General features: G+C 43.7%; 1 protein-coding gene across 7 annotated transcripts in view; it reads right to left on the bottom strand.

Annotated features, from left to right (window-relative positions):
- Positions 1-24,203, bottom strand: part of RASGRF2 (Ras protein specific guanine nucleotide releasing factor 2) — a 270,212-nt gene that overhangs the window by 22,128 nt on the left and 223,881 nt on the right. For all 7 annotated transcript variants that reach the window (XM_007976916.3, XM_007976925.3, XM_007976935.3 and 4 more), the window contains 3 exons: positions 5,973-6,085; positions 878-938; positions 435-538 (listed from right to left, as the gene is read on the bottom strand). In XM_007976916.3, coding sequence (XP_007975107.3) covers positions 435-538; positions 878-938; positions 5,973-6,085 — 278 coding nt within the window. The remainder of the gene's footprint in view (positions 1-434; positions 539-877; positions 939-5,972; positions 6,086-24,203) is intronic.

A 24,203-nucleotide genomic window follows, 5' to 3' on the forward strand; every position in this document is an offset into this window, starting at 1 on the left:
GCAGAAGCTCCACCTGGTCAGATGGGCTGTCTTCAGGGCAGCATCCCTGATCATTCCCTTCCTTCCTGAGCAGGTCACCAGACACAGCAAGAAACAAGGGACGGGCGAGATGGAGCATATAGGAATTATTTTGTATAGGCATTAAAAACACTCGAAATTACTCTGACACGTACTTAAGTTGACTGAGTCCCTGGGCAAGGTTCTTTGTCCCTTGCTGTTGTTGGTCCTGCCCCCACCCTGCAGAGTGCTGGACACAGAGGTGTGCCAGTTCCATGGATGGAAACAATTGGTAGATATTCACACAGGAACTGAGGGGACACACACACACACACACACACACACACACACACACACACAATCTGCCTTAGGAATAATGTCAACTTCTAAGCCAGCTAGTGCAGCCAAGCCCTGCTGCTGTCGGGGGTGGCACTCACTCGTAGGGAATGCTTCTGAAAATGACATGGTCCAGGAGGGTGATCTGTTCCGCCAGCTCCATGGCCGACAAGGACTGAAAGCATTCGGCCTTCATGCAGTCAGTCTGCAAGAGATGAGGGAGGGAAATGAAACACCCGAGAGAGGGTGCCTGCCATCTCATTGCAGGTCAGCAAGGCAAACAGCGGCATGTGTGGAAGCATGAAGTTCACCACTAAATTCTAACTGTGAAAAAAATAGCAGAAAGCTAAAAATATCAAAGCCAACATGAATATCTTAGACCAACTGCTAGACCCCACACCAAATGTGGTTCATCTCACAGAGCTTTATAGATAGGATAGCGGGCCTAATGCTACAACACTCCTGATCAGTTACAAGCATATTGCCCACCTTGGCGAGGTAGTTTGCACATAGTTGTGCTAGATAAAAATGTGGTCAGACTTACCATTTGAATTATATCCTCTAATTTTAGGTGGATGTCATCTTGGTCATCTTGTGAGAGGGCCCTGAAAAAGATATCAAATTATCCTCCGTGGAAAAAAAAAATAGACAACCTAGGAACAAAACTACAACATGCAGTTTGGTTTTCCTTGGATGGGAGGTCTGAAGATTTGGGTCTACAAGGCCATACAGCACAACCGGCTGCTGAGCTGGAGATGAGCAATCCCCGCATGAGAGAATCATCAGGACATCTGCTTTAGAACAAAGAGCCAGCCTGTGACATAGAAGGTTGTAAATGAAACCACCACCATCACAGCGAGTCTGAGGGTGAGCTGGGTGTGCTCTGAGTTACCATCTATAATGTAAAATGGAGCATCGTCTAATGCTATCAGCCAGTAATACTCCTAGGCCTGAGTGCCCTCCTCCCCACTCCTCTATCCCCTACCATAGGCCTTCCCTGCTCTCACAGAGGCAGGAGACACAGGGTCACCCCCTTCTCAAGCTTACGTAGACCAGAAGCACAGGGGGTTCTTATGTGGCAAGACTCTGAACAATGCCAGGCAGGAGCCAGCAGATAGCTTCTTCCCCTTTGCATTCCAGGTGGACTTTCCTCAGACACTTTTGGCCCTGAATCTCATACATGTTATTCAGCTCTCAATAAATATCTTTTAAAAAAATAAATGATGAATGAATGAATGAGTAAATGAATAAATACAAGTTAATACCTTAGATACTTGTTTCAGACTACAGGGTATTTTATGTCCAACAGAAGTTCAGAGTCCAGGAAAACTGGAGTCCAGTAGGCATCCAATTACATAATGTGCCATTGGAGCCAAGGATCTTATGTTTTCCAAAAGGAAGGCACAAGCACATATTAAAAGTATTAAAATAGTTAAACGGTCCCAAACGGTCCCAAAAATGTACTCTGTCTGCTGCAGGAAGCCAGTTTTAAAAGAAGTAATGATGATGCATTGTTCTGTTGTGTTCTGAGTTGATTAAAACAACCACCACAACTCTCAAAAATATAATATCAACAGAGATGGCTTCCTGTATGCCCGCTCTGTGCCAGGCATGTGCTAAACATTTGACATACACTATCTCCTGTATCCTAACAAATCCCTTCCAAAGGATTGTTATACAGGATGGTGGATAATGCAGGCATTGTGATCTCCGTTTTACAGATAAGGAAACAAAAGCTCAAAGACACTGACTAAGTTGCCCAAGGTTGTGGGCCCTTCCTTTACTCTGCACTTCTCTTAAGCAGGCTCAGGGAAGGCACCTCTCCAAGGCTTCCACACACAGCACAGTCGATAAACACAACTCCCTTTCCTCGGCTGTCTGAAGGGGGAGCAGGAGCCTTCGGATTATACTAGCAGCGGCCCTCTTATTGGCACTTAGCCATGTTATTTGTGAGTAGAAAGAAATAGTCGTCTTATCTTAAAGGGCAGATTAAGATGTGGAAAAAATAAGTTAAAGCTAACTCTTTCTCCCAAGCCTATTAAATCGCAGGAAGGGTTACACATGGGGGATAAAAGTGACTTTTCTGAAAGTGCACATCATCTTTTCCGCCATTCTAGGTTCCCGGAGAGAGATCGGTGGCTCCATAATTATGTGTACCAGTGGGAAAGATCTTTTTACGAAGCTGGATAATATCTTTCCCTTGGAAAGAAAAGGTCAAAAAGTTAGTTAGCTCCCATCAAATTGTTCCTCTTCTCAATGATCTTACCCTCATTTTCCAAGATGCACTCTGGTTCCATCAAGTTACCTAACATTTTATGTCTTCTCACTGATGCTACGTGGGGTGTGGGGATGACTTTTCTATGACCTGAGCCCATCACAGTGGAACATCCAAGAAGTTAATCACTCTTTCTTTTATTTTGTGGCATGTTGGGTGTCTAGAAAAATCTCTATACTGAATAGATTTTGAAGACAGCTAGTTAGACAACTTTGGAGGAGGAAAGATGGTATTTTAGAAATACAAGTTTTGAGTAGAGGTTTTTATTTACAAACAGGGCAATAAACTATGTATGGCAATTAAGTGTATTCATCAAGTGACCCCTGTGAGGCTGTGAGTCAGGGAGGCTTCATTCAAAAGAGCATTTGCTTTATTGCATTAATGAAACCTATACGTAAAAACATGTTTTATGTTCATATCTCTTATATGTCAGGAATGCATATAAATCTCTAAAGTCAGGGCTGCACTTAACCACCATATGATATGTTTTTTATCTCTCACAGTCATAGCCTGGATTTTCTAGAGGGCATGGTTCAGAATTCTTTCCCTTCAGATGTGGAGGCCTCTGCACTTCTGGTTCAGTTCCTATAGAAAAAGATTTGCTTCTAGTCTTCTGGCGACCCTTGGGCATTGATGAACATTCCAGGATCCTGGGTTCCCCACCACCATCACTACCACGTCTATAACAGTATCATCAGTTTAATAATTGTGCGTTTATAATGAAATACCAAATAAAAGGAAATGGGATTATCCAAGTTGTATGATTGGAAAATTCCTCTTTCAATTAGGGTAGTCCAAAAACAAAGCCAAAAGCAACCAGTGTCTGTCCTGGGATTGGTCCACACTCTGTGTGTGTGGAAAAGGTGATGAAGCCTAAAGAAAGCTGAGTTTGAGTAAGATCCAGCCTGGTTTCACTTGGGCCATATGGCCTTAATGGTAGAAACGACTTTTTCTGGGAACTACTGTCAGTGCTTCTAACAGTAATAATACTCACTTTACTACGAGTGCTAATGACTTTTCAGGCATCATGTTAACCTCCTTACACAATTCACGTCATGTACTCTTCACAACAACCTAATGAAGCAGCTATTACGAGTCCAACTTTATAAATGAGGAAACAGGTTTGGAATGGTTGAGAACTTGACCTCTGTAAATGGCTGAGCCAAGATTTAGCCCTGTGACATCCTGCAAAAGGTAGAATCAGACTCTGCTCAGTGTTGTAGTTTCAAGCTGTGCTGCCTACTAAAATTTCTATTCCCTATCAGTCCTACACTGCTAATTCTCAAGTCATTATTCAGCAAAAAGAGTTGGCACATCTGAAGCCTGATGAGTATCAAGACCTGGGATGGCAAACAGGATTCATCTTAAGAACCAACTCCAACTGACTGACTTCTGAGGTCACCTCCTGGTGCAGAGAGAAAACTCTCAGAATTGATGGGTAAAGTCTGGCGTAGGCGTCTTGAGGGGATTGGCAACAAAAGGCCCTCATGTTGGTTGATCCTGACAGTTTTTCCCAGCCTGAACACCCTGACTTCCCTGACAGCTATTTAGTCAAATATCCCTAGGGGCACAAACTTCCAGAATGTAGTTTTTAAATATTAGTGTTTTAAATGCAAAGCGCATAACAAACCAGTTATGAAGAGAGAAGAAACAGTAATCACTCAGAGTCCCTCATGCACTGAAACCAGGCTTCACCTTAATATGTACTTAAAATTTCAAAATCTGAAAACAGACACAGTAATGGAATCCCTGGGCCTATTTAGATGTTTTCATAGAATGGAAAAAGTGGAGAAGGTCCCTAATTGTTTCCTAGGGCTGCCCTAATAAAATCCCACAAACTGGGTGGCTTAAAACAACAGAAATGTATTGTCTCACCTTCCAGACAGAGGTCTGTAATCGAACTGTCAGCAGGGCTATGCTGCCTCTGAATCCTGGAGGGGAACCCTCCCTTGCCTTTTTAGCTGCTGGTGGTTTGCCAGCGATCTTTGGCCTTCTTTGGCTTGCAGCTGCATAACTCAGTCTCTGCCTCCATCTTCAGATGGCATTGTCTCTGTGTCTGTCTTCCATGGTTGACTTCTTATAAGGACACCAATCGAAGTGGATTGGGGTCCACCCTACTCCAGTATCTCATCTTAACTGATTACATTGGCAATGGCCTTATTTCCAAATGAGGTCCATTTTGAGGTATGGGAGGCTGGGACTTCAATATATCTTTTAGGGGGTAGGGAGATACAATTCTACCCATAAAAGTCCCTTCACCAAAGAATGGTCCGGCTATGGGATCTTCAGCTAATGGGGGCTAAGAAAGACTTACAGGCCAGACGCTAACACATCACAAACCAACATCTGGTGTTGCTGCTTCAGGAAGGACTTGCAGAAACATGGACTGAGCTAAAATAGACTGCCTGTGGATGACACAAGCATTCTGGATAGCATGTAACAAGGAGACAATGCAGCCAAGCTTCCAGGAAAGGAAGGGCCATTTCTGGAGGTTGTAAATGAAGAGGGAACTAGAAATCAGAGTGGTAAAGAGGTACCAGACCCTGCAGAGAGATACTGGGATTCCCATCCCCAAGCAAGGACAGAGGACATAGTTATGAGTGAGCTGGGAAGCTGCAACTGAAATGTCTGCACAAAGCCAGCGATGGCCGCCCTTTCCACATAGAGTGGACGAGAAAAAAATCCACCCACCAGTTCAAGAAGCTATAAGAAAGCTTGTTACCCACTTAGATACCGGGTGCAACAACTATGGACACAAATCTCTAGCACTATGCCCAAAGTTGAAGACTTTATCACATAGAAGTGTGGAGTCCTACCTTAGACAATCCCCCACAATTATACCACCTACATGATGTGGAAATCCTAAACTGAAAAGCTGTAGAAAAGTTGGTCGGGACCAGTGAAATGAGCCAAAGAAAATTCATAACTACTCTGTGATGTCACATCCACAATTTAGGTGCATGAGACTCCTACAGACACTACCACCCTCACAAACATGAGCTTACAATAACCCACACGAGGAAACATCATTTCTCTTTGATGCCTGCTGGACTCGCAGGAGAGGCTCCTCAAGGGTTCCTTTCTTTAACTGTTGGTTCTACGGTAAACTGCTGTCTGCCTCCATGGATAATGGCAATTGCACTCCACATGAGTTATACCACCCTGTCCCAAGTCTTCCTGAGACAGCAGACCCCACATTGCCCCCAGGAAAGAGATGATACATAACACTTTACTGCTGAGAACATAGACCCCACTGTCTCCAGGATTCTAAGATTTATTCTGCTGGTTTGCTAGGCTCTTATTTTCTATGAACATAACAAGAATCAACCAATGTCATCCAGTCGGCATCTTCAGTTGCCTTCACCTGAGGATATTTGCGGTGGCTTTCCTTTCTTGGGGAAGAAGGTCTGGGTCTCGCAAAACTTCTTCTAGCAAATTTAGGACATTCATCTTTAGTTCATTGTTGAGTTCAAAATCCTATAAAATAAAAGAAATCTTTTTAAATTTTAGTTTTGAAGGGGTTATCTCTGCGACACATGACACCATTCTCCATGATAAATTCTCTAGAAGCTAGGTATGGAAATTGAAATGTATGGACCCTAGAGTCCCATGCCACACCTAGGGTGCTGATTTACTTGGTTTGGAATGGGGGTCTGTTATTGGTATTTCTGACAGGCTCCCCCCGTGGCTCCCCAGGGGGTATAAATGTGCAGTCAGTGTTGAGAACAACTGCCTGTAGGGACAGCCACTGGGAAGGGTTCTTAAAAGAGCTTACAAGGCCCTGGCCCACCCCTCCAGCCTCTTCTCTCACACTGCTTGCATCCCCGTGGCCTGTAACACATACCATGCCCCCAACACACTCACACTGTCCTAGACTTAACAAATGCCTTCAGTTCCTCAAGAGATATGTGCTTCCCGTAGCCTGGAACACTACGCCGCTTCCACACGTTTATTTCTATTCATTTTTTGGGCCTAGGAGATGATATACACTCTCCCTGGAGTCTTTTTTAATTCACCCAGTGGGATTGGGAGCTTTTCTTTGTGCACCCATGGCACACGTAACTCACAGCTGTCAACTCTCTGTATTACATTGCAAGGGCCAATTTAATTGCCTGGCTTTTTTTCTGGATGATGAGTAAGATCAGTAACTGTGACATATCAGTATCTCAAAAAATATTTGCTGCAAGAATAAAATCTGTCATTTGAGCAGTAACTTGAATGAAAATATGCTAAGGCTATCAATATCTATATCTACATCAATATAGATATGCTAAGAACTACAGAATGATACAGACTAATGGCGCCACGTTGAATGAACATAGAAGTGAGATTGAAGAGGCAACCCACTGGGGACAGTTGGGACAATATGAGCATCAAAATGAATAATAAGAGTAATGAGCAATAACCAGTTTAATAAGAAGAACCTATAAGTCCTTATTGATACTGATGCTCACAAAGCCAGATTTTTAAAAGGTAGAAAATAAAACTATTCTCTTTTTTTTAATCACAGGGTCTCCCTCTCTCTGTCACCCAGGCTGGAGTGCAGTGGTGTGATCACAGCTTACTGCAGCCTCAAATTTCTGGGCTCAAGTGGTCTCCCACCTCAGCTGCCCAAGTAGCTGGGACTATAGGTGTGTGCCACCACCCCCAGCTAATTTTTAATTTTTTTGTAGAGACAGGGTCTTGCCATGTTGCTCAGGCTGGTCTCAAGCTCCTGGGCTCAAGTGACCCTCCTGTCTCAGCCTTCTGAAGTGCTGGGATTACGAGCGTGAGCCACTGCACCCAGCCTAAAGCTATTCTTTATAGTAGAATTCCAAATAGTAGATGCAAAGAAATAAAGGAGTTAGAAAATCACGATTTTTTTTTTCTTTTTTTTTTTTTTGAGATGGAGTCTCACTCTGTCGCCCAGGCTAGAGTGCAGTGATGTGATCTCGGCTCACTGCAATCTCCACTTCCTGGGTTCAAGAGATTCTCCTGCCTCAGCCTCCTGAGCAGCTGGGATTACGTATGCGTGCCACCACACCTTGCTAATTTTTGTATTATTAGTAGAGACAGGGTTTCACCATGTTGGTCAGGCTGGTCTCAAACTCCTAACCTCAAGTCATCTGACTGTCTTGGCCTCCCAAAGTGCTGGGAGCTACCACACAGGCATGAGCCACCACACCTGGCCAAAAATCACCATTTTCAACCAAAGCAGTAATCACTGATTCAGGCAAGGATCATGAATGAATGCTAAAATGGTGAATAAAGTGTATTAGAGAACAGAATTAACAGTGTCAGAGTACACCTCAGAGATTACTTATTAATCACAAAGGGAGAATCTGGCAGATATCACCTTACCCCAAGCAATCAAAGTTACCATCCCCTATGATGGAAGAAACCAACATCATATATCTACTAATGTAATGATCTATAATGTAATACATCCTTAGTTTTTCTGCCTAAAAGGCATAATATTGATCTAATTTTAAAGAAGCATTGGCCTGTACTCTTCAGAAATGTCAGTGTCATAAACAACAGAGACAAATTGAGGAACTCTTCCAGCTCAAAGGACACCAAAGGGACAACAGCTAAATGCAAGCTTTGAACCTGGAGTCAAGAGGGGAATGCTTTAAAAGGGCATTACTATGACAACTGCCAAAAACGGAATCAGGACTGTGCACTAGTAGAGAGCATTCTGCCAATGGTAAATTTTCCTGAATTTGATCATTTTACTGTTGGCTATGTATGAGCAGGTTCCTCACTTACACACTACTGGTGGGAATGCAAATTAGTTCAGTCCCTGCGGAAAGCAGTTTGGAGATTTCTCAAAGAACTAAAAATAGAACTACCATTTGACTCAGCAATCCCTGGGTATATACCCAAAGGAAAATAAATTGCTCTACCAGAAAGAGACATATACTTGCATGTTCATTGCAGCACTGTTCATAATAGCAAAGACACAGAATCAACCTAGGTGCCCATCAATGGTGCATTAGATAAAGAAAATGTGGTATACATACATCATGGAACACTATGCAGTCATAAAAAATGAAATCATGGACCAGGCACAGTGGCTCACACCTGTAGTCCCAGCACTTTGGGAGGCTGAGGCAGGTGGATCACGAGGTGAGGAGATCGAGACCATCCTGGCTAACACAGTGAAACCCCGTCTCTACTAAAAATACAAAAAATCAGCCGGGCGAGGTGGCGGGCACCTGTAGTCCCAGCTACTTGGGAGGCTGAGGCAGGAGAATGGCGTGAACCTGGGAGGCGGAGTTTGTAGTGAGCTGAGATCCGGCCACTGCACTCTAGCCTGGGCGACAGAGCAAGACTCCGTCTCAAAAAAAAAAAAAAAAAAAAAAAAACAGAAAAAAGGAAAAAAGAAATCATATTCTTTAAAGCAACATGGATGAAGCTAGAGGCCATTATCCTAAGCAAACTGATGCAGAAACAGAAAACCAAATATCACATGTTTTCACTTATAAGTGGGAGCTAAATCTTCGGTTCACGTGGACATAAAGATGGCAACAGTAGACACTGGGGACTCCAAAAGGAGGGAGGGAAGTGGGGCCAGGGCTGACAAACTTCCTATTGTATACTATGTTCACTATCTGGGTGATGAGATCAATAAAGCCCGAATCTTCGCACCACACAAAACCTGCACATGTACCCCCCGAACTAAAATAAAAATGCAATTTTTTTTAAAAGAACATGTTTTTGTTCTTAGAGGAAGTGGGGAGAAAGAGAGAAAGAATACTTGTTAAACATGGGAATGATTACAGAGGGATTCTAGATGTGTATCAGTGTACTTTCTTTTATTCTGGCAATTTTTCTCTCAGTTTGAAAATTTTTAAGGTAAATGTTGGGAAAAAAAGAACAAAAAGGTAGAACTGTGTCTCTTACATTCTTTAATTAAATGTATCCTTATGAAACACGTACAGGCAGCAGAGAGGAATTTTTAGGTATTCGGAGATGAACTGAACACTGCAAAGTCCTGCTTTTGAGGATCTTACTTGATAGACTGTATCTTTGTATGTATAGACATGAGTGTTTATTTTCCACCATATAAAGTTACTTATCATAATTACATTTTAACTTTAAGGAAAGTAATTATGAAGCACTGACATTCTGAATCCTTTTAAATGATTGGAGAGAACATTGTTAATTGCAACAAATCAGATAAAAAGAAAACAGCAAGATTTTACTATATTTGGTAAAAACAATTAACAAGATCATAATTTCATAAATTGTAGACAATGCAAATGTAATCTAATTTGAATTTAGTATTTTTTTACCTCAGTTTGGTGGCAAATGGTGTAATAAATTATTCCCAACATTTTACTTTTCACTGTTTGACCATAGTCCCAATTCTTCAGAAACAAGAGCCACTGGGGCCCAGGAGCAACACAGATGTCAACATCTCCTCAATATATGGCTTCACATGATGTTTTCCTAAAATTTCACCTATTTATTGCCAAACACCTTCTCGCTATTAATTTTTCTTAAAATGTATGTAAAGAGAAGAGAGTAATAGTTTGCCAGTGTTCTTTCCTTCGGTTCCACTCCCTCCTTCATTTCAAGGTAAAGGGATGTTTGTAAACAGTTAATGCTCTCACCGTCATCAATCCATGTGCACCACATTCTCAGCCATCAGGACTTTATTTCCTTAATGAATATTTCATATATATATACACACATATATACACATATATACATTATATATATATATATATAAAAAAGTGAGACAACCGAGTCTTCATATAGCTATGTCAGGTCTCTAATGATGCAAATAATCTGATTATCATAAATGCACGATTAGTGTGAAGGATATCAGGTTACTGTTTAGACCGTGTTGAGGGCCAATTAGTGGTTTCATCAACTGGCATTAGTGAGTAACTACTGTGCCCCGTACTGGGCTCAATGGGGCAGAACGCTTCTGGGGCCCCAGGATGGCAAGTGTGTGAAAGGTCTTATTAAGAAAAACATAATGTAATTTTCTTATTTTGAACTCTGGGACGACTGGCCTGAGAGGGACCTTTGAAAGACTTAATGAAATCTGCCAAGACACTATTTGAAGCTTGACAAATGGTCGCAGTTGAATAGTTGCTCTGCTGCTGATGATACAAATCAGACTCTGATATAATGCAAAGCAGAATCTCTGATAACGGAGTAGGAAATGGAAGAATTTTTGCCATCCACAATTTTCACTTACATTTGCACAGGTTTTTACAATGTACAAAGTGACCTTTAGTATGTAACTTGTTGTTGTTATTTGTTTGTTTCTGAGACAGAGTCTCACTCTATTGCTCAGGCTGGAGTGTGGCACAATCTGGGCTCACTGTAGCCTCTGCCTCCCAGGTTCAATGGATCTTCATACCTCAGCCTCCCGAGTAGCTGTGGCTACAGGTGCACACCACCACGTCCAGCTAATTTTTGTATTTTTTGTAGAGATGGGGTTTCGCCGTGTTAGCCAGGCTGGTCTCGAACTCCTGACCTCAAATGATCTGCCCTCCTTGGTCTCCCAAAGTGCTGCGGTTACAGGCGTGAGCCACGGTGCCCGGCCATGTATATAATTTTAATTCTTCCTCAGCTGACCCAGCATCAGACAAGACAGGAACCATAATCTCAGGGTCTCCTGTCACATATGGGCCACAGAGGCTGAAAAGAGGTGATCGCATGGGCTGAGATGAGAAGCATGGGGAGATGGAGGGGCTGGGACAAGAACACCAGTCCTTCTGACTCCTTCATAGTCCTTTATACTTGCCCTTCTCAAACTGTCACGTGGACAGGGGTCACTAGGGGTTGTGGCTAAAATTAGATTCTGATTCAGGGGATCTGGAACAGGGATAAGGACTCTGCATTTCCAACAACCTCCCGGGTGATGTTGATGCTGCTGGTCTGGGGTCCACATTTTAAGTAGCAAGACTTTACATTACCTTTGTTTATCTACCAAAAAAAAAAAAAAAGGTCATTAAAAAAACTCTCAAAAAGTGAAAGAAATCTAGATCTTCTCATGTACTACCTAGAATGGATGACTTTATTTTTTACAAATGCATGTAAAATACAGAATTGGTCATTGAAAAGTCCCTGTTGAAAATACGGTAGCTGCTGCTCAATAAAAAGAAATCTAAAGCAGCAAAAAGACATTTGCCCTATTTAAATCCAGAGACAAATGACTGCTAATGTCTGGCTGACAGCCAAGTTGTAATTGTCCAGCATTTAATTTTTGGCTACATTTCCCCAAGTCCTGAAACGGTGGAATAAGACTTACCCGAGTGCCTTCTTTGCAGGCAGCAATCGAGGCGCCCACAAGATGGCGCTCCGGGTCGGCACTGGCCCTGGCGCGGGCCCCTGGGTGGAGCCCGCAGGCCTGGAGGAGGGACGTCGCCTGCCCGTGTTTAGGACGCAAAGCCCCACGAAGCCTTCTGTGCCAGGAGAGCGAATCCGTGGCACCCAAGAGACTCCGAGGTACTTATTGAAGTTATCAAAGCAACAGCATCTAATTTAGTTTTTGTTTTCCAATTCCTGAAGCAGGGATGCGGAGACAGAGGCTTCGAACAAAGAAACCGCCCTGCTCTCAAAGGTGGAGCGCTCAGAAAATGCAAGACGTTTATATTTCATTCTCTGAAAAGGAGCCCATAGCTCTGGTTCCTTCAAAAAGAATTACTGAGCAACTCAGCAAACAAGGCTCTGCAGTGGAGGAGGAGCAGCAGACTTCTGGGTGGGTTTGCATATGAAAGAAATATTAACAAAAGAAACTGGGAGAGGCTTGAGGAGGGCGCCCATCTGCAAGGGCCCCCCTTGGGGACGCCCTACTGACCCTTAGGAGAGGCTGGGCCTGGAAACGCAGGGCCGGAAACCACCTGCAGAAAGGGGATAGTTCTGGCCAGGAACAAGACAAAAACTGTGGAAGGATGGAGTGTGGCCCCCAGCACAGGCTTAGGAGCAAAACATTGTCCACTGATGATGTCAGAATCCTCCAAGGGAGAGATGCTATTGTGAGATGAGTCTATTTTACCAAAATTATATTGACTTCACTCAACATGTTCATAAATAATTAGGAAAATCAGCATTTTCCCTGGATCGGTTGGGGGGAAAAAAAAACCCTCCTAAAGTAATTATAAGTAAGACAGTGAGAGATTGCCCCATACTAGGTAATATTTTTTGAGACAGGGTCTCACTCTGTCACCCAGGCTGGAGTACAATGGCATGATCATGGCTCACTGCAGTCTCAACCTCCTGGGCTCAAGGGATTCCCCCCACCTCGGCCTCCCAAGTAACTGGGACTACAGGCACATGCTACCATGCCCAGCTAATTTTTAAGATATTTTTTAGAGATGGGGCTCTCTCTTTGCTGCCCAGGCTGGTCTCCAACTCCTGGGCTCAAGCAATCCACCTGCCTTGGCCTCCCAAAATGCTGGGATTACAGATGTGAGCCGCCACACCGGGCCACATTTTAAATACTTTATTATCTCATTTAATCATCAATAGCAATCCTGCAACATAGTTACTATCATGATTCCATTCTGCATGTGGGGAAGTCCAGGTACAGAAAATCTAGGTATCTTATCCAAGGTCACACAGTTAGCAAGTAGCAGGCCCAGGACTTAGATCCAGGCTAAACTCTTGGCTAAAGCCTGAGTTTTTAACTGCTATAACCACTCAGCCTCTTGAGAAAAAGCAACTATCAGGCCAGGAACAGTGGCTCATGCCAGTAATCCCAGCTCTTTGGGAGGCTGAGGCGGGTAGATCTACCTGAGGTCAGGTGTGCAAGACCAGCCTGACCAACATGGTGAAACCCCGTCTCTATTAAAACATACAAAAATTAGCCAGGCATGGTGGTGGGTGCCTGTAATCCCAGCTACTCAGGAGGCTGAGGCAGGAGAATCACTTGAACACAGTAAGCCGAGATCGTGCCATTGCACTCCAGCCTGGGTGACAGAGCGAGACTCCCATCTCAAAAAAAAAAAAAAAAAACAGCAGCTATCAGTGAATTAGTGGCTGCTGGCTTGGGGAAGGGTAGGCTGAAATGTCAAACAGTCGCTGAGCCTGGAACTATTTCCCTTCACTGATGACCATTTGAGACAGGGATCTGGAAACCGGGGTTTCCAGTCTGAATAAACTAGTTTGCATTAATAAGGCTAGATCATATACCAGAAAAATCATCTGCAAAGCAATAAATCAGATTTTCTAGTACTTTAAAACGAATCCCTGTTGATAGCTTAGGCATTTTGGAAATGATATTCATTCTTGCAGGAGAGCAGGGTAGTAATTAGTAATTTACTATACATGGCCAAGGGAACTCTAGGACATTGGGAAAATCTGATTCAATAAATGCAGTTTGAGGCTAAAGAGAATTATGAGAGTAATTTTCTCAGTGTAATAAGTACAGTATATTCCTGATGGTGGCTAGAGGTTTTAAAAGGAAAGTGGAAATGCTGCGGAGTGGATTAAAATCACACAAATAATTTTAAAATCTGGAACAAAGAGCTTATAAAGAAGGACTCAGGATGTGTTGAGCTCAGAAATAAGAGGTGGGGGTTTAACTTAATGATTTTCAAGAAAATGAAAAGCATACTACGGTTTTCCGTCTTCTCTGACGACACAAGATGAAGAATTTAAATTGTGGTGTAGAGTTAGGTTAGATTCGGGCCAGTTTGTAAAGTGGGAAGCTGAGGCAAAGGTACCGAATGACCATGATATATGCAAATCAGCCTTGACAGGTCTGGGGTACACAGGTTTGCATTCCTCATGTCACGAACTGGAGACAACCTCCTAAACCAAGGTGCTTTTCAGCTCTTCTGAGGAGAGGAAACCTTATTCAAAACTTTAATGTTGAAACCCTATTCCAGGGGAGATTGTGCTGGCTAAAACCTGGGATGGGAGGCTCTGCAGGGTACCTACTCACCTTGCCCACCGGCCCCACCCCTGGCCTGCCTGCGTGGGCGCTACCTTGGGGTAACAGGGACTCTGAATCAGGGCTTCTCGCTGGAAAAGTGAAAGGACGGGGTTTTCTGGCATTTTCCATTGCCTAACTACAAAAATATTTTAAAAGCCTCATTGTTCACACAATGAAAAAGAACATTGTAATAGAAAAACATAAGGAAGGGCAGTAAGTTTGGAATTAAACCCTACAAAGCAATACGGCAGTAATTCTAAACTTTCCAATACACGTTCAACACTTACTAGTCATTAACAATTCATCAGGTTCTTGAATCTTCAAAGAGGAACAGAATGTAGAGAAAATATATGCCTGACAATCATCTAGGGACTTATATTTCAGGTGGTAAAACCCACAGACAGTTAAACCCCAAAACTGGTAAGCTCTGTGCCCTGCTCCTGGTCAGCCCTCAAACGTTTGTTGAATGAATGCATAAAAGTCCATGGGGGAGAATACTTGACTTTGAGACAAGTGGTTACAAGCTACCTGAGTTTTAAACTGGTGCTTTGGGAAATTAGTTTAGCAGATGCGAAGTGGGAGGCTCCTGGGAGAAGGCACAGGGAAAATGTGGAAGATATGTCAGAACAAAAATAACTGGGAAGAGGCAAATGGCAATGAATGACACTCATTCAGTGAGAAGGAAAAAACCATCTAGAAAACTATTTATTTGATCATTTGCTGACAAATGACTCTGCATTTGAATGACTTGCTAAAATTCAGCCCCTAGTTCTGAACAGCTGTGCACACAGGAATCTTTAAATACTGCCCCACAACCCCGGAATCAGATCGCTTCCAAGCTTACATCTTTACGCCCCAAAAGGGAATCAGTCAGTTTAAAAAGCATTTACCAGAAAAAGAGAGAATCTTTTTTTTTTTTTCCCCGGATGCTGTGTTTTCCATTAAGTAGGTGGTAAATTTATATGGATTGTCGTTTTCAAGAAAATGACAAAGACCAGAGGGAAAAAGAAAAGTCTGGAAGGGCATCCTTTTATTGCTGATATTTAAAACTGTATTCAACTTTCTTAGTTAAATAATGCCCCTTGCCAACAAAATTATCTTTAACTCTAATATAACTAGACAGTAGTCTATTAGTTATACTTTTGTTTTTACCCTGATCCATAGGAAGGGAAAAGACTGATAAAGAAAGCTGGTGGGTGCATCCTTCCTTCCCCAAGGAGAAGATGCACTCCAAGTTACAGGAAGTAGCATCTTGACATTCACCCAAGGAGAGACTTTATGCAAAGAGATTGGGAGCTATAAGTTAGTGACATCTGAGAGCAGAGTGGAGAGGAGAGGAACACAAAGAGAAAGGCAACAGGCAAGGCACCGTGGGGCCCTGAGAACCAGTTGATACACAAGTGTTAACTCAGCTCTTGACATCCTGAGGCAGCTCTGAAGTGATGGAGAGCACTGGTCCAGGCCTGGTCGGATAAACAAGGACCAGGTGATGTCAGGATCATCGTTCCCATGCTGAAAATTGCATGCCACAGTCTCCAGAAATGCTTCCAAGGTCCAAGAGTGATTACAAGAGTGGGGAGACAAATGAGGAAAAATAAGGCTCTCCGTAGCACTTGCATCAGAAAACTCTTACAACAGAGATAAGAAGCTATCGAAGTACATAAAATTCCATCAACAAAATCCATCCACGAAGAGTTAAGGAATCGCACTAGTTCAATGGGGAAAACGTTTCTGTTTCGGCAGCTAATGAAAATGGAAAATCAGTGCCACTGAAGATACGCTTCCTAAAAGCTTAAATCTAGCTTATGCTAGCTTAATAAATCCTGCTGTAAATGTCTCACTGTAAGGAGAGTTTAAAGGATAACAATAGGGATGTATAAAAGATAAGAAAAAACTTTGGTAAGTAGTTCAAGGAACTAGGATTTTCTTACTTGGTTGGTTGTTTGCCTGGACCAGAGAAAAAGAGAGAATAAAAATCTATCTTTGGAATTAAAGAAAAGAAAATCCATACTTATCAGATAATAGTTTCGTACATTTCATATTTTCCAGAGAGATATGACAAATAATTCATTTGTGCATTCTAACTCCACACAGATAATTTTGCCAATTTTACAAATGTGGAAACTAGCAAGCTAACAATGGAATCCAAACTAGTGTGCAAGTTTCCAGGTTTCTCTCCTCATCTGAGACCTTTTTGACCCAGGAATCTCTGAAGAACTAAAGTGAAATGTGACGCCTAAGGCATCTGTTCTGAGGGGAGAGGGAGAGGGCAGTGGTCAGTAAAAGATCACAGCAGGACCCAGCACTGCCATAAAGATAAGGGTCAGCCTATGTGTCCAGGAAATCAGAAGAACTCAAAAGGAACTGAAGTTGCTGGACTATTTAAATTAAATGGAGCATTCTCTATTTCATTTCGGCTGCTGTCATGGCAAATCTGTTTGTGAACAAACACTGGTGTGTGCCTGGTGGATGTTTCGGATCTCTTGGCTGAGATACGCAGAGGCTGACAGTGTGTCGACAGCTAGAAGTGAATGGGTGCTGAAGAATAATAAAAGGGTGAGACCAACATAAAAAGTATGTCAGGCGTAGTGGCTCACGCCTGTAATCCCAGCACTTTGGGAGGTTGAGGCAAGTGGATCACAAGGTCAGGAGTTCGAGACCAGCCTGGTCAATATGGTGAAACCCCATCTCTACTAAAAATACAAAAAAATTAGCTTGGCGTGGTGGCACATGCCTGTAACCCCAGCTACTTGGGAGGCTGAGGCAGGAGTATTGCTTGAACCCGGGAGGTATAGGTTGCAGTGAACCAAGATCATGCCACTGCACTCCAGCCTGGAGAAAGAGTGAGACTCTGTCTCCAAAAAAAAAAAAAAAAAAAAAAAAAAAAAAAAAAAAAAAAGTATATAGGCTATCAGTTATCCTCTGGCATGGTGATTATGTAAAATCATTTGTGGCTGCACAGTGGCTCATGCCTGTAATCCCAGCACTTTGGGAGGTGGAGGTAGAAGGATCACTTGAGGCAAGGGGTAGGTAAAGTCTATAGTGAGCTACAATTGCACCACTGTCCTCCAGCCTGGGTGACAGAACAAGACCCCATCTCTGGGGAAAAAACAAAACAAAACAAAACAAAAAACAAAAAAAAACCCAGAAACACACATGCAAAAACAACAAAAAAAAACATAAAACACCATTTGCAAGGTTGAAGCAGTAGACAGCTCATTAGTCATTTAAAAACATTTCATAGCTGCTAGCATCTCACATTGAGACTGAATTTTATCTTCTTATTCCTGGTATCCCCATCAGTCCCACCAGCTGGGGACATGCCCAGGAGCCTCGTGGCACTCTGTGGCCCCTGAGCAGTGGGCAGCATCTCACCCACTTGTCAAGGTGGGATGTCTGGGGTCTTGAGGCTTCAAGAACAGCAGGGCTTTCCTGGCCCTTCACCGCAGGCAGCTCTAACTGTACCTCCTGCAGGCAGGTGGCCTGGGGAGGCCGGCAAGGGTGGCTACTGTCACCGTCTCAGCCTGGGAGGTGCTGCAGTGGTTGTCAGCAGAGGCACAGCACTCCTCCCTGCACCAGCCTTTAGCAAGTACAAATCATTTAAGCAACACAAAATAGATTCAGGGTCAAAAGTAACTTTCCTAAGGAAAGATTGAGAAACAGGGAAAGCATTGGCAGTGTTGACATGTGCTATTCTCGCTGTCCTGAGTCAGAAGCGGGTTTTTATGTTTCACATTTTGAGTAGTCTACATCTCAACAGTTGGCCTGCAAGATGGAGAGGCTGCGAGATTGGGGGTTCCCGGCAAAAATGGTGCAGCCAGCCGGTGCAGACTGAAACCTGCTGCTGCCATTTGCTATGGGTGGAACCTCAGGGAAATGGTTCAGTCTGAGCTTCCATTTCCCCATCTGTAAAGCAGTGGTAAATAACAATATCGACCTCTTCTCCCTCAAATGAGTGGAGTCACGGTAGGTGACTTAATACTTGAAAACAAAACAGTGTCTGACATAAAGTAAGTGATACAGTATGTTATTTTTTAAAATTGGGGTTCTGTCATTCAGAATCCGTCCTCACAGAGGAAACTACCTTCATTCTAAGAATCAGGTTCTCAAGTCACCCATAAAAGATCATGTGCCCCGTATCATAACTAAACTGATACCAAACTTCAGCTGCTCCTAGATGACTTCTATGCAATTCAATGCTTCCTCCTAGTGACACTAGTTCAGAATCCTAGTGACACACTTTTCCACGGGAAGTCTCATCCAGCCATGGTGAAGGCTCAGGGAAAGGGGCTTATAAAGTCTTGAACGTCTTCAGGAAGTGGGGACAGGAAGCGCCATTCCCAGCGGAGGCATCTTCCTCCTGCAAAAAGCTCGAAGGTCAGGGCCCCATATGCTGAGACTGCCTTGCAGATGGAAGAGAAGATCCGCTCTTTAAGGGCAGAGACTGGGCTGGGAGTGTGACGGAAAAGTACCCTGTGACCGACTGGCACGAGCCCAGATGGACGAGGAGGGCAGGGCTGGAAGCAGGCCAGGAGCCATCAGGAGAGGTGACAGCAGCAGGCCAGGAGCGTCAGGAGAGGTGACAGCAGCTGCCTGCTCAATAACTGGTTGTTTCTTTCGCTTCTCGTTCTCCCGCCCACACCAAAAATTCGGTGCTGTGTTTGTCCTGGCCCAACTTCCATTTCAGATTTGGAACAATGAACAAACCTCAACTCAGTGCTCTAATTCAACACTGAGTTTTGTGTTTCACTAGGCAATGCCAAATAATAAACAAAAAAAATTTAGAAGGGGCCCCTGTCATCTGTCAAACTAAGAAACAGAAGAGACAAAGTGTGTCCACTCACATTTTGGGAAATCTGGTCCCTGAGACCTTGAACGCACTAAGTAGAGGCCATCACACCGGCACGCACTTTTCCACCGTAACGAGTCAGAATCCCCACTTTACCTCAGACCTGGGACTGCAGCCCCAAAACCTAAACTCTGTGGGGCAGACGGATGCTCCCTGGTTGTCCTTTACTGGGAAAGAGCCATTGTCTTCTCTGAGATAACACCGACTCTGAGGATACGTAAAGGTCTTGCTTTCCTCTCCACAAACCTAACATACATGTGCCCCCTTCAGCAGACTTATTGCTGGAGCCATCGTGGAGACCACCTGGTCGGGTTCTTGTTTCAGAGGAAGGAGGCACTGTGGAAGACTGGAAGGAATTTTGACAGCTGGGTCTGTTTCCAGCGTTTGAGTGGTCTAGAACTGTGCTGTTTATACTGTAACCATCAGTCACCTGTGACTATTAACATTTAATTCAATTAAATAACATTAAAACTCCAGCTTTTTAGCCACGCTAGCTACATTCCAAGTGACCAATTAGCCGCATGTGGCTAGAGGCTGCTGTACCGGGCACCATGATATAGAACATTTCCACCATCACAGCAAGTTTACCTGGGCAATGCTGACTGAACCCTTTTGAGACTTACGTGGTTCACTGGTCACATGGGGGTAACAGCATCTGGCCTGCTTGAAGGTCTGGGTTTGGACCAGATGCCACTTTAACACGGTTATCTCTATCAAGAGCAGCATCCACAGTGCTTTGAGCCTCCATCTGTAATGGCTACTCACATAATCCTCACCCTCCCACAGGGGAAAAAGTGGCATTAATCCCCATTTCTACAGATGAAGAGCTGGAGGCCTGGAGGAGCGAAATCGTTTGCTCAGAAAAGCCAATAAATGCCAGAGCAAGGATTTCCATCACAATCACCCTAACTTCACAGCTCCAACAGGATTCGAAGCCCCCCAGCTCTGAGATCTCTGCTACAAAGACACATTAGGACTGAGTTTAACTCCTACTGTGATTTTTGGAGATGTAAAAACTCTCACCTCAGCTGCTATGAGTGACTAGAGTGGGGTTGTGAGATCCGCTAATTCCTGTCTTCTACCTGAGGCTATATTTGTTAATGGTGTTATGAAAGTGTTAGGGTATATTTTCACGAGAGTGATAAGGACTCTGTTTTGTGTGCGTGTGCGTGTGTGTGTCTGTGTTTATAGGATAAAGTATATATAATACCCTCTTATAATGGGAAATGAGTGTATATATGTAAAACATACCATAAGCAATGCTAAATGTAAATACTAAAACTAACAGAGCACAGGGTAACACTCAGGAAGAGGGGCAGAGACTTGGGGGCCCTCCTCAGGTGCTGGCAATGTCCCAGATCTTGACCTGGGTGGCAGTTATATGGGCGTCTACACAGGCAGAAAGTCACTGACCTACACACTGAAGTTTAGTGTCCTTTATATGCGGTATGTGATATTTCAATAAAAATGCCAAAAAGCATATCAACTGAAATGTAAACTCAAGTTATTCATTATTAGCTAAATATGTGTCTCTTTGTTCACCATAAAATGAATGTAAGAGAACTGGAGTGAGTTAGAAATATAACAGCTGAGCTATTTTGATAGATTTTGTGAAATTGCTCTCCCAAGGGACCCTAGACTCCCTGTATCATAAGTAATAATGGAATCATCAAACAGCATTACTGCTTCTTGCCAGTCCCAGTAAATCAGTTGATAGTCTATCCTTCCCCACCTGGCATGAAGTTCTGGGCAGGCACCAAAGTCTTTCAGTACTTTTTAGTTACAAGAATGATGTCATTTCAACAGTCAAAATGTCCAGTCCAGTATATTCTTCAAAACCTCAGTCCAGCCTCCCTCCAGCCTTGGTGTGGGCTGCTTCCAGCCTAGTGGCCTGCATAGGAGACCCTTTCTGATGTCCCCACCACCTCTCCACTAGTGGGCTATTGCTTCTGGTCCTGCAGCTCACCAGGGGAAAGCAATAATTTAGTGTGAAAGTGCAGGGGGAGCCCAGTCCTGGCTCTCTCTAGATGTGGCAGGTGGACAGTGGCCAGTGGCCAGCTTTTCCTGTGTGGGCCTTGGTGAGACTTTGGAGACCTCTCTGTGGGAGACTTAGGGCCAGCTCCCCTGACCCTGACAATGTCTGTCCTCCTGTGAGTCACTTTCAACTCCCCCAGGCCCTGGGCTGCCAGTGGTCCGCTTCACCCAGCGTCTGTCTATGCATCACCCCTCCAGGACATCCTCTTGGGCAGGACGCAGGGCCATCCAGATTGGACTCCCCATGGATCCACCTGGTTCACTGAAACACATATGAATGCAGCTCACTCCTAGCACCCACCACTCTTCACTTTGCTCAGCGAGCACCTTTCACCTTAACAGGAGAGGCTAGCTGGGTGGTTTCCTTGAAACGTTTCTCATGTGGCTGGAAGTGAAAAGGAGGCATCTCCTTGCCTTCCCCATGGTGGTAGAGAACTTACACAGATGGCTGTCTCTGGAAATTGCCCTCTCCTTGACCTCCCCTGCCTCAACTTCCCACAGGTGAGTGATCACAACTGCTAGCAGGATTGATTTCACAAACTCTTAGCTGGTTTTGCTTAGGTGGCTTAGCCACTCCATTAAGGCCATGCAGGCTGTTGCTGCTACCTATTGTACCTGCCCCTGTGCCTTTGGTCCTCTGCCTGAACGTCAGAAACAACCTGAAGAATTCAGTTTAACAGCCAGCCACACACGTAATTACGTTCAGTCCATTGACTGTTAGTGGGTATTTTCCCAGTGGCTTTTCCCAATGGTTGGAAGCCCCTTGAGGTCAGAAACTGCATGGATCTTGTTCACCCCCACACCTCTCCCAATGTCTGGAACATTCTGGTGCCCAATTCTTATTAGTGAATGAATCAAGGAGGTGAGAAAACAGAAAAAGGAGTAGCAGTGTTCCTCTGTAAACTCCTTTGGGGAGGAGTTTATTTTAATGTAGGTAGGTCATTTTTGTCTGATCTCATGTTTTAAAAACATTCCCCTAAGCCTACAATTAAGAAAATACATGACTGTTTCATTCTCAGCCACTTGTCATTCAGACAGGACCCAGAGCCTGATGGAGCTAGTGGTAACCTGTGAAATTCCTCCAATAAATGGACAGAGCATCTCTTCAGAATTGGTTGCTCGATAATTGAGGAAAACCAAAATCGCCATAGATCATACATGAAAGGCCTTCTACAGAGGCTTGTGCAGAGATCTGAAACGTCTACAGTCAGCCCCCAGCCATCTGTCTGTGCACAGAGGACAAAAGCAATCACGGGAGCATTTGGTTAATAGTACTACAGATCTGACACCTGCAAGGACCTGGGAATTGTGTAAGTGATATGTAAGGTCTCCCAGCAGGAGATGCTCAAGACTCATGTAAACCTCTAATGAAAACACTTCCTTTACTTAGACTGCCGAAACACACAGCCCTGATTTCTGACCCATTAGTGGTTATAGTCTCTGTCTGGGCTGACTTTGGACACTTTAAAGGCTAGAAAATGACCTCCAGGAGAGAATGAACAATGGAAACATTGAACTATAAGCTCAATTTGACAAGTATTTACTGGGCATCTGCCATGTGTTCAGCATTGCAGAACTATGTGAAAGGAGACACAAAGATGAATGAGACAAGCAAGGAGCTTACAGGCTGGTTGTAGGGTGGTGAAATGTGCATCGCTCCTGTCCACAGCTGAAAGGGATTTCATCACACACATCAATATCATGCTTTAGGCTTAATTCAACATCACCTTTAACTTCATCACATCCTTGGGAGAGGTAAAGCAGGGATGGTTGTTCTCATTTTCAGAAGAGGAAACTAACACCCGAAGAGGTGGAGAGACCAGCTTGGGGCCCCACAGGGGCTACAGTGGCAGAGCTGGAGTAACAACACTGGTCCCCTGACTCTGGGCTGCTGCTCCCTCTGCTGATTGATAGACAAGGCACATGGGAGAAACTGAACTTGGGCCTGTGGCTTCACTTTCATCTTAAAAGGCAACAAATGAGTGAGAAGGTGTAACAAAATGAGGAGCAATAGGCCAGAAGGTATTCACATATGAAGATTTTAAAAACCCCCCAAAAATGGAACATCCTAGCCTCCCCAAATATTAACTAAAGAAAAAACTAGAAGCCTCCAGGAGAAGAAATGCTATCCTAGCACCACCCGGGGTAGAGTTAGGAGGTGACATCCTGGGGCATTCTTATTTCTGTGGAGAACCAACCCCTACCCCCATACGTCTGCAACCTTTAATTCTCCTGAATAAAGGTCAGGGTAGTATCTGCTAATATTAGTTACCTTTGATGAGAAATGAGAAATAAATACATGATGTCTAATACTCTGTGGTAGCCTTGATTCTCTAGATTATTTGTGGGTGAATCTACAGCTTGGTTGATGTAGATCTACAGCTTTTCTGTGTCTAGAAATCGAAGTGGCCTCTCTAGGTAGCCATGTGAGAAAAAATGTAATTGTTACCATGCTTAGCTGTAGTTTTGAGATGAGTACAACTTCCTACCCATTTTTTAAAAGCTACTGATTCAAAATAATCAGGTTGCCACAATAATGCTATATTCTTTCTTAAATGGACTTGACTAGTACAAAGTGAATCAGATAATTACAAATCATCTTATCCAAGCCCTTCACTTTGTGAGGTGAAAACCAAACACAATAAGGGTGAGGGTTGGTTGACAGTTGGATTATGGCCCAGGTTTTCAGACCAGCAGTCCCATCTACAGCTAGATGCTGCCTTGGGAGAGTAAAGACCTGCAGATAAACTTGGATAAAGATACCAAGATGGGCTGTTACTCTTAAAGCACCATAACAGTCAGCTTGCTTAAGCTCCATGAAGCCAGGGCCA

This window comes from Chlorocebus sabaeus, chromosome 4, assembly GCF_047675955.1.
Source record: "Chlorocebus sabaeus isolate Y175 chromosome 4, mChlSab1.0.hap1, whole genome shotgun sequence".
Lineage (NCBI taxonomy): Eukaryota > Metazoa > Chordata > Mammalia > Primates > Cercopithecidae > Chlorocebus > Chlorocebus sabaeus.